Below are 11838 nucleotides of genomic sequence, written 5' to 3' on the forward strand. Positions count from 1 at the left end.
AATACGCCGGGTATCCAGACCCTCCTCATCTGCTCAGCAGGCCCCTTCCAGGATCACGCACAAAGCGAGCGAGGAGGAAGCCATTTGAGTCTACCTTACAACATTAGATCTTTTTATTTCCAGTCCCAAAGTTCACTATTACGGATAAATCTTGTGGTGTGCAGGATGCAGAGGCAATTTTCGAAAGCAAAACCTTTGAAGCCACTTCAGGGGAGTCACACAGGGGAATTTTGCTGCGAATGAATTTAAGTGATGATTTAAGTTTGCAATAACATGAATGGTTGCAGTGAAATTGACCCTTGCTCTTTTTTACTTGTGAGTTTTGTGAAACCACAACACCTACAAACAAGCCAAATAAAAACATACTTTTTTTTAACTGATTATATTTATTAATTGCTCACCTTTAAACCGCTCCAGGTAGTATTTTCCCACATACCAACATGCTGTTTCGAAGTTTGGAAAAGGAGTGAGGCTGGCAACTTTGAGTCTTTTTTCCACCTCATATGCTCTGAGTGGAGAAGCAAAGGGAGGATTACTTAAAAGTGTGCCTTGAGAGGAAATCATGGTCTCACAGATGTGAGAAATGCACTTCAGAAGGCAAAAGCATATGCTCTTGACTTCCCCTCTTTCTTTTCATTGCTTCAGAGGCTTGTTAGTGCCAAGAATAGAACAGAGAAGGTTTGACGCTTGAATGCTTCAATTGCATCACCATCCTCCAGTTGTCATTGCATGGCAAACTGCATGTAATAACATTTAAAATGGCAACAGCCAAAGACATTAGGCCTATAATCCTACATAATAGTCGTACAGTATGCACCAAACCCTCTGTACTTAATGTGTGTGTGTGTGTGTGTGTGTGTGTGTGTGTATATTATTTATTTTTAATTTTTTTGAATAGCATACTTTAGTAAACTACAGTTCTGTTCCAAAATCGAAATGAATTGCTAAATTGCTAATATATATAACTATATTTTACGGATACGTTTGAGCACTGACTGAATTATATTTATAAATCAAATAATCAACATTTTTCTAACTTTGTGCACCATCTTGGATGGATTTTTATCACTAAGATCATCACACTGCATTATGGGAACCTATAAAATTGAACATACGAAGCTTGTCTTACAAGGAAAAAAAGCAGATCACTGACCTCATTTGCATCTCTACGCTCAGACTGTGAACAAAATGCCCGGAGAAGGCTAAGCAGTCCACAGGAGTCAGTATTGCATTAATCCATCCTGTCATTAAATAAAAACAAAGAAATATTAGAGCCTAGAGCTTCATTTTTTATTTAATTACTGGCACCCTGATGTCTCACCTGATGGAATGAAAAGAGTTTGCCCTTGTTTAAGTGTGCACTTGTAACACTTGTCCACTTGGTCAGCAAAAAACATCTCGCTGTGGTTGGAAGAGGACCTCCAGCGCTCATACAGAGAAAGGTTGGCAGAGGTGGGCTTGATCAGAAAGAAGATTTTCTCTCCCTATACAATACACAGGTCAAATATACAGTTCAACATCCACTATACAACAATATATGACCACAGAATACAGTGACTGGTCAATCAGAATCAAGAATTCTAGAGAACTGTGTAAAAAAAAAAAAAAAAAATTCATCATTCATGAATTTAAAGTGCTTTTTTGTCATAGTAATAAGGAGCATTGAGCTTATGTCACCTTAAGTACATGATACCACACAGAGGCACCTCCACACTCAATGTGGAAGTCTGTGTAGCTGTCTTTCACACAGATGAGACAGTATTTGGACACTTTGGGCTTCCCCAACAATGCATCGTCAGGCCAGTAGTTGTCCACCCAGGATAACTTCCGAACTATCTGCGGACTCTCAACAATATTGGCCATTCTAGAGAAATAAAGGGAAGAATAGTAAATGTTCTCCAAACTCAAAATAAATATGTTTCTAATGACACACTAATAAAAAAACACCCATATTATTATATTGACGTGTGAATTTTATGCAAATAATGTTTTTTTAAATAGTGTTTATGCTTGATTATGCTGTATATTGTGAAAAAATGAAAGCACTTTTTTCATTATTACTTAAAAAAAAATCTATTTTAATTTGATAAAAGGAGTGTGCTTTAGCGCATTAGGTTTTGCTGTATCAAAATAGATACTAAAACTGTGAAATTACAGAGTTTATTTTTTTCATATGCTTTTTTCATAGCCCTTTGCAACTTTTTATAAGACTGCTTACCTTGTGTCTGAAAACTCCAGGTTGATCACATTTAATACTTTCTTTCTGCTTGTGCTGTAGTAAAAATCAACAAACTCTTTTAACTTCATCTTGCTGTCTGTTTGTTTGGTTACATCAACAACATCCACAAGAACATCAGGCCCTTTGAATGAAAAAAGTAGACAATTAGAACAACATACAATCCCGAGAGGGAATGCACTATTTACTTCCATTCTGATCGTCAAAATTGAGGAACACTTGGTTTTATTATAATTCCACTATCAGCAACTGCATTAATATTAATAGATTCTAATCAACAACATACATTACCTAAATTCACTTACCAACATAGTTTTCCACGTCACTGACGTAGAATGTGGGTGCAGGCATGGCCATCCCCAGCCCATCTTTCTTCTGGATGAGAATTGGCTCATTGAATCCATTCTCCTCAAGATAGTCCAATGTCAACTGACTTCCAGACAGCTTGACCACCACATCTTCTGAACTGCAGTGGAAAATACACCGTAAGAATGTTACCTACAGTCACCCACACAATCTCTTCAAGACATCATACTGGAATCTCTTTCACATGTCTGGTGGAAAAGTTCAAAGCATGAGCAAAGCTGATCATGGAGCGCCATCTTCTGGACACCGAATAAACTGAAAGGCTTGGACATTATCATGAGCACTGGCTCTTTAAATTTTTCAAACCTGGACTGGGATGATCTTCACAAAGGTGCATAAATATGTGTACTCTACCTGGGGAATGTCCTGCTGCGCAACTCTTTTATGAACACCTGACTGCCGTTTTGAACCGGTCTGACGTCTCCGCTTTGCCCCGTGTCATGCTTATTCCAGCTCTTTTTCTTTTTCACTGTTAAAATTATAAACAGATTAAACCAACCAAATTAAATTCAGACATAGTGACCATAATTCTCTTTACTCTGTCTCGTTGCTGCCAGTTACTTAATACAGAAAAAAACAAAAACTTTTGTAATCTGCAGAAGAAAAAACATAAATGTATGAGTGTGCACAGAAGATTTTAACATCAACATGATGATTTGGTTTGTAACCAAACTGTGTAGTTCTGTGTCATTTTTAATTACATTATTTCTTATGAATATTATATGGTATTTAGTTGGTAATCTTGATAATGGGACAAAGACTACTTCAGTTGTAAAGAGATTATCACTTATCTAAAACTTGTTTTCATTCATTATAGGGTTGGACTGTTAAAAAAAAAAAATGTAAAGTAAACTTCACAATTAATTAGAAAAATGGCAAGTAACACATTGAATTAAACACATTTTATAGTAGAAAGACTGAAATAGTATTTTCTTGTAAAACACTCTTTGTTTAATCTTTGTTTTATTTAAAACTTCGAAAAAATATGTTTTAGTGCATATTATGTACCAGGTTTTTAATGGTAGTGTCAATGTTTGTACAAAAATATGATACCAAAAATTATGAAATTGAATAAATAATAAATAATTACTTATTTAAACACACAAAATACAGTAATGAAACTCAGTAAAACAGTCAAATTCTGAAATATTGTTACAATTTAAAATAGAAATTTAATAAGTGTTTTTAAAGTGTAATTTATTCCTGCGATGCAAACGTGAATTTTCAGCATTACTCAAGTTTTCAGTGTCACATGATCCTTCAGAAATCATTCTAATATGTGACCCTGGACCACAAAACATAAGGGTCATAAGGGGTCAACTTTTTGAAATTGATATTTATACATCATCTGAAAGCTGAATAAATAAGCTTTCCATTGATGTATGGTATTAGGATAGGATGATATTTGGCCGAGATACAACTATTTGAAATATACTATCTGAGGGTCAAAAAAATCTAAATATTGAGAAAATCACCCAAGTCCTCAGCAATGCCTATCCACTCACAAAAATACATTTTTGATATATTTACGGTAGGAAATTTACAAAATATCTTCATGGAACCTGATCTTTACTTAATATCCTAATGATTTTTGGCATAAATGAAACATCGATAACCTATGATACTTATGACTGGTTTTGTGGTCCAGGGTCATATATGCTGATTTGGTGCTTAAGAAATACAGTTGCGGTGCTTAATATTTTTTGGAAACTTTAAAAAAAAAAAAAAAAAAAAATCCAGGAATCTTTGATGAATGGAAAGTAAAACATCTATTAATTGCATCCTTACAAATTAAAGTATTACTTTATTATCTTACTGACCCCAACTTTTAAATGGTAGTTTATATATACAATGCATTACTGTATATGTCAAATATGACATAAAATACTACTTATGATATAATATAAAACAAGACAATTTAGTATAACCCTAATTCAACTCCAATTCATTCACAGTATGAAGGAAATATACTCACAGGTGGATTTGCCGTGGGTCTTTTCACAGTTAGGACAGTGATAGATGTCAATATCTGGTGCTTCATCTTCATCCACTCCCACACAGCTGTAACAAACAAATAATACACATCTATTTATTTCTATATCTCCATTGCAATATTATTAAAATGGCACAGCAGCTATCGGCATTGAGTTACAGCAATAAAACCTGGTTAATCTCAGTTCTATAAAACAAATTAGCAATATACAGTGCATATATAATTATTCAAAGATCTGGTTCAAATTGAATTATTCTCCACTGACAACCATTTAAAACCGTGTATTCTGATAAAATATTCTGAATGAGAATGTTAACAGATGGCTTTATCCAGATATAGACTTTCTTGGTGTGGACAAATCTTTGTCAGCTTTGCACATCTGGTCACTGATATTTTCTTGACAATGGCAGCCCCCTTAGTGGTTAGACAGCTTTGTTTCGCAGTCTCAGGCCACACGTCCTGAGGTATCAGAGGCCCCTGGCAGTCCAGGGAACCGACCCGGTCCATAATCCAGTCCTGCATGTTGCATTTTTGACGATGCACAGTGTTCAGCCTAAGCCAAATATGGCGTGTAGTCTGATGGCCAACAAGCTCAACCTCCTTCCAGCTGGCTTTAGAGTCTACCACATGCCTTTTGGCAAAACTACAGCAGAGATGTCATGTGACATTAATAGTGGGTTTCTCTTTACCACTGTCCCATAAAGCTGTTGAAGTGTTGTTGTATCACAGTTTGTAACTCCTTCAGAGTTGTCAGTGGTCACTTAGTGTGACACAGAAGTGATCTCAGTTTAACTATTTATGTGTCTTCTAAACCCAGTTGAGTGCACTAGCATGTCGTATTAAAGGGGATGAAGTTTTTTTTTTAATATATATTTTTTCATTTTAGAATTATTTCATATCTGTTTTTACTTTGACGTTATGAGTCTGATCAGTGGCATCAAAACATATGAAATCCACTGTGATTCAAGGCTATAAATTAACCAAACATGAAAACCCACCAAGAAGCTAAATACTCTTTATAGGCAATGTATGCATTTTTGTCACCCCATCTGCAGTGCAAATGTTCTTCCTATACTAATATAACCCTGATGTATCTATAACACATTCCAGCCATTAGGAGGAGCTGCTCACGGGTCATGAGGAAATATTGAATTGGGAGTGTCCATTATGGGCTCTCCTCCAGCATGGTATAACTACTACGTGCAGCCTTATGAATATCACACATGCTGTCCACTCAGATGGTGGGTGGTGTCAGCACCCTTGAATCACAGCAAAAGTGAAAGTAGCCAAGTCTCACTGAGCCTCAGGACAACAAAGAGTGCATGTGGGTGTGAAGGGTCAAACCGCCCACTCGTGCATCAGGATTAGCAGTGAAATACACACTTCCATGTTCTTCGCCTCTCCTTGGCTAATCCTTATCATGAGTATCTGCATGCTGCCATAAAGGGGCCAAACCCTTGTCGATTTAAAGGAGCAGTTTACACATAAAATGAATATTGTACAGTTAATAATTCATCATGTCATTCCAAACCCATCTGCCATTTTTACTTTCGAAGTACACAAACGGATCCCCAAAAAAAACAAAAAAAAACAAAAATCACCAAACTCTATAAAGCAGAATGTATGTGCTATATTACTTTTTTTATTTTATTTTTTTAAATCTCCTTTTGTGTTCCATAGGGTGAAAAATTATTTAATGTACCGATGTAACATGTTTTTGATGTGTACTAGTCTCAATGTTGGTACCAAAAATTATGAAATTAAATCATTAAACTTAAAAGAAAGTAAATACAATACAGTAAAAACAGTAATACTGTTTTCAATCTGAATATATTTTAAAATAATGATTTATTCCTATGATGCAAAACTGAATTTACCACTTTTACTTTTATTAAAAAAAAAATAAATAAATAAAATAATAGAGCCTTTGAAGAATGTTCATGCAACAACAATTTATAGACACCACAGTGGTCAAAATCCAAAAAAGGGAGGGAAAACTATTTAAAAAATACGTATGTCCTATATTACTTGGAAAAGAGTGTGAAATATTCTTTTTTGTTCCACAGAGAAAAATGGCATTTAGGTTTGAACAACATGAAGGTGAGTAAACAACAACAGATTTTTCATTTTTGTGTGAACTGTTCCTTTAAGACACAATACACACTGCTTGTCTCTCTGTGAAATTACATTCAGAACAACATGTCTTGTTGTGCTGGCACAATAGACCCTAAATCGTCAAACGACCGCCTGGCTGCAACGGATCTGCAGCAGCGCGCATGATGATAATGTTTATTTACGGGGCCATTTTGTATGTTAAGTGTTGACAGTCCAAGGAGAACGCCTCAAAATCCCTTTCTGGAAATAGTCACATCTAAGAAAGCATCTTCTTAAAAGCACCAACGACACCTTAAGTACCTTAATGCAGTCACTGTATTCTATTTTGTGTCTGAATTACAAGAAAGTAACATGATCAGTGACAACTAGTCTTTAAATACTGCTTGAGTCACACCGGTCAAAGGCAGAAGTAAGTGAAAAAAATGTCATTGAGAAGAAAAAAAGAAAAAAAAAAGGAACTGAAAGAAACTACGACTGGATTTTCACTCTGAGACGATGTAATTACACACTGTCATGACAGACTAAATCAACAAATACAACAACAACAACAAAGCATGAAGGAATATACCTAACATTATGGCAGCTCAAAATAATTCTTCCTGTAAAATCATCCTCGAGACAGGTGTAATCAGAGTATTATTATAACTTATTTAATAAGCTTGTGCAATATGCCAAAGCTGCTCTGTCACAGACTAGCCATTATTGTTAATGGGACAAATCACATTTAGGATCTGATGCGCCACTTGTAGCTGGCATCCTGCCCTGTGAAAGGAGAATGATGTCATTCATTACCACCTGATGAGTCGACTCGAGAGCACACGCCCACAACCACAAACAGCGGCATGCGGTCAGGAGGTGTGTTGCAGACGGCAGTGTTAAAAAACGTATTCATTTCTGTTCACCGGCCAGTATGTATGAAGAAATCATTATATCAACATGTTTACCCTTGATGGAAATGTATGCTGGTCATAGAGGCACCTTTAAGAACTGATTAAACATTTATAAAACAAATATAAATAGTACAGCTGTTAATGTAGGATGATTAATTCAAGCAACTAAAGGAAGTTGTAATAATAGTGTGGAAGTGGAACTTAGTATCTTTGGTGCTCATCTGATCAGTTTACAAAAAATGACTTAAAAGTAGCCTTGTGGATAAAAATTCCAACAGCATGATTTTAGTTTGGAGCCCGTGGCTGCAAAGGGGTGAAGCTGAGGTAAAAAGCGAGGTTACCGAGTTCACGTGTCCTCGAACAGGCCGTGTAACCTACAGTGTTCCCACACTTTTTGACCTACACATTTCTATGAATTACATTTTCTGTTAGCTTTTCAGTCATTTGTGATAAGGATTTGACTAAAACGCAAGTTAAAAAGCAAGTTTGCTCTACACACAAGCAATATGAAATAAAGTGCAGAGCAAACTAGAAAAATGTGTATTCACTATATTAATTCCCATGACTTTTAGAGGCCTGGATAACACAACTTACAATTTTTCCATGATCTTGGGAACCCTGATCCTAAAGTTACTTATGCAGAGTTCTTCCTACAAATGAGTCAGGCTAATATTTTTGAACCGTCGGTTCTTTTGATAAAAATCTTATCAGTAGCTGTCTGAAAGCATCATCAAATTTAATTTAATTTAATTTAACCAAAATATTTCATAAACAAACATGCAAAGGGTGGGGGTGCGTATAACTGAATGGCAGGCATTCCAGTTCTACGAAAAGCTTTCTGTGCATGTCTATCCAGCACTGATAAACATCAATGTGCATTTTGTAAGACAAAATGTATCAATGATAAATCTATGAATGCAGCAATTTAAACTTGTCATGGTTAATTGCAGCAGACAAAATTGTAATATTGATTGTTATATATTCATATACAGTCAAACCAAAAATTATTCAGACATTTTTGATAAATTTTTACTAGTGTGTGCAGGACACTATAGCTCATTCAAGTGAGGATAGCAAAATAAAGTAAACCGTGACATATTATACACAAAAATTCTTCATAAAGTGGACTACCAGTAATTATTCAGAAACTTTGATCTGACCATGTTTTTCTTAAGTGACATCTGACATAATTAAGATTAATTATTTTCTGACACAGTTTAACTCTTTTATTACCACTATAGTGAATAAACTGTATTAATGAATGAAACGTTCAAGGCGTCTTAATATATATTAGTTTGACTGTATATATTTATCTTTTTGTTTCTGTGCTCTATTTAATAGCGTGAGTGACCTGTTAAATTTAAGATGCATGGAAGAAACTATTATAACCCTCCTTTAGTTAGCTAAATAAATGATAACAATTAACAGATAACATTATTTTGAAGGTGTGTTTTAGAACTAGCAAGCATAAAAAAGAAGAACTACCAAACTATAGATGATGTCAAATCAAATATTGTTTTAGATGATCAGATGATGCACACAAATTTTGTAGTGGACAGCAACTGTCAGTTAGCAACTTGTGACAATATTGTATTTTAACTCAAAGTAAGAATGAAAATATTTTTTCTGATAAGTTAACGCTGTCATAAACGGCTTATTAAAGAATTATAGGCGTGTACACACTTTAAAAACCATTTCCCCCTTCATCTGATCTCACAGATTCAGTCGCCCTACCCTCTCGGTATAGAGGTCACAGACGTTTAAAATCACTGAGGGCGGTAAAATCTCATTCACTCCAACAGAAACAAACACTTTAGCCAATTCCTTATACATCTGAATGTGCAGTTAACCGCATATTCAGCCTGAAAACGAGAACGAGACCTGATTCTATTTACAACGCGTAGTGTGTGTTAAACAGTCACTCTCTTTAGATCGTTAAACGATAACAGTCGTCATGTAGCTGCTTATCGTATTCTTGACTGCATGAATTGAACGTTTGAACTGTAACAATCACTGGGCTCATTAAAGGGTTAAAATTAAACGCGCGTAAATGTTTCAGTCAGTGAACTGGAACGCTTGTTCTTTGTTTACATTTACAAAATAGAATTTTAAACCTTTTCTCGCTTAAGTTTCGCTCACGCTAAGAAAACAAAATGATTAGCGGAGGGAATTAAAGATGAAATCGAATAATAACAGACTAACACATCGACTCCCATTATCGGATCGAGTTAAACTCGTTTGCTACGACTACACGCTGCTGTCAGTGATGCTTCACAGCACATAAACGGCGAATAAATCTGAACTTACTGGTTTTGATAGTCTATGATAAAGGCTAGATGTCACATTTGTATGTTAAAATGTGCAGAGCAGCTCTGAATCTGCAATGTCTGGCTCGTATGCAGCCTATTATTCTTCCAGCAGACACCAGAAAGGACAAGGGCAGTTTTCAGACATTTCAAAGCCCGTTAAAGCACTGATACAGGAGCAAATCTGGACGAATACGGCGCATAAAGGACCGTAAAAAGGTCTAAAAGAAAAGCCATTTGTGTTCGCAGACACCCACGGCTCACTACTACGACAACGTCCAGTCTGAGACGCAACCAAAGCGTGCGATGCACGCAGATCGAGCTCACATCGTAGAAAATACATCGAAATGGCTTTACGATTAAGCAAATCTTTTTGTACCGTTCACAAAAATGTGTCAACCGAGCCAGCTAAATATAACTCCGCCTTCTTCTTCAAGCGGCCCTCGCTCTTCAGAGCAATACAAAATGTGCGCACGGGAGCAAAACGCTTCCATCCAAATCCACACTTTAATAGTAGAACGAAATATTGTGGTTACCTGCCGTGAAACCAGTCTTTGCAGGCGTCGCATTCGATCATAAACTGGGTTACGTCGTAAGGTAATCTGCAGATGCAATACACGGGTACAGTCGCCATGTTAGATCAATTCACAACAACAGCCGGAGAGATGGATGGGGGCAGCAGGAACCTCCCGTAACACAAACTACAGCGATATGAAGAGCCGCGGAGCCGCTCCTACGTCCATTCGAACGTTTCCCAGATCCGATGTTACAATGTTACGATGTTAAAATGTTTCCCGCGCTGCATTGACGTGTGCATGCCCCCTGGTGACTATACGAGCGCCGAGACTTTCATAAAGCCCAAGAAAATGCATCCTTTCATTGTAATATTGTTACGTCAGTCTGCAAGACGGGAAAAATCGTCTCGGTCATGCTGGTCCAGATGAATGGAGCTCATTAAACGCTGCGGCTGCTTCTCAGGGTTTCCCGGGACGATAGAAAGACGAAAATCCACCGCCAGGGATCTCCAGCCAACCGTCGAACCAGCTGCAGCAGAGTCTGTGATACGTTAATAAGGTCTCATGCAGTTATGGCATAGACGTGAGAGGATTAAAAGAACAGAGGGTTACTTTAAATTTTGACAAGGTTATTATTTTCAGCTGTAGATAGATAAATGGCACGGTGCAAACTAAAAGCAAGTGAGTAAAATTACGAGTTAAGTTGTGAAACGTAATTCGTTTTTTTTTTTTTTTTTTTTTTTTTTTTTAAATAACGAAAAAGTGACAGGGAATTGTGCAAGTATACAATTAATGTATGTATATAATTTTCCTATATATTATATGTGAAAATAATGCATTTTTAATACAATTTTTAAATAAAAACTAAAGTGAGACAGGGAATAAATTTTATATATATATATATATATATATATATATATATATATATATATATATACCCAAACATTACATTACAAATATATAGCAGCGATATATCCTGTTTACTCACTATGGAATTGTTTCTGCTATATACTGGCACTCTTTAAAAAAAAATAAAAATAAAAAGCAGAACAATATCTACCAGGCCATATGGCCTATGAAGACAACATGGGAATCTGAGACGACTCTGAATCTCGGAATAAAGAGACTCATGACAAATTAATCAAATGTCCTAAGAATATTCAAATATTTTGCTCAGGTACACTCAGAGCATGCTCGCAATGACAATGATGCAAGTTGTGTCTAAATACACAGAAGTGTTAGTAAAATACATAATTTAAAAAGAAAAAACAGAAAATTGATGTCATTCTATTTTGACCAGTGACTATAATTGTATAAGCAAAATATTTTTTCTCTCTGACCAGTAGGTCTTGTCCCAAACTGCTCCAGTGAAAATTCAGGGAAGATCAAATTAATGTTCTAGGATAAGATTGAAAAA

The 11838-nt window shown here is 35.9% G+C and overlaps 1 protein-coding gene across 2 annotated transcripts in view; it reads right to left on the reverse strand.

Annotated features, from left to right (window-relative positions):
* phf2 (PHD finger protein 2) overlaps positions 1-10967 on the reverse strand; it is a 26278-nt gene extending 15311 nt beyond the window's left edge. For both annotated transcript variants that reach the window (XM_048172439.1, XM_048172438.1), the window contains exons 1-9: positions 10443-10967; positions 4578-4663; positions 2957-3071; positions 2542-2702; positions 2219-2360; positions 1678-1864; positions 1322-1484; positions 1154-1241; positions 402-508 (exon numbers count right to left, since the gene is read on the reverse strand). In XM_048172439.1, coding sequence (XP_048028396.1) covers positions 402-508; positions 1154-1241; positions 1322-1484; positions 1678-1864; positions 2219-2360; positions 2542-2702; positions 2957-3071; positions 4578-4663; positions 10443-10540 — 1147 coding nt within the window. In that variant the 5' untranslated portion in view covers positions 10541-10967. The remainder of the gene's footprint in view (positions 1-401; positions 509-1153; positions 1242-1321; positions 1485-1677; positions 1865-2218; positions 2361-2541; positions 2703-2956; positions 3072-4577; positions 4664-10442) is intronic.
* Between the last annotated feature and the right edge of the window lie 871 nt (positions 10968-11838).

Source organism: Megalobrama amblycephala, linkage group LG21, assembly GCF_018812025.1.
Source record: "Megalobrama amblycephala isolate DHTTF-2021 linkage group LG21, ASM1881202v1, whole genome shotgun sequence".
NCBI classification, from domain to species: Eukaryota; Metazoa; Chordata; class Actinopteri; order Cypriniformes; family Xenocyprididae; genus Megalobrama; species Megalobrama amblycephala.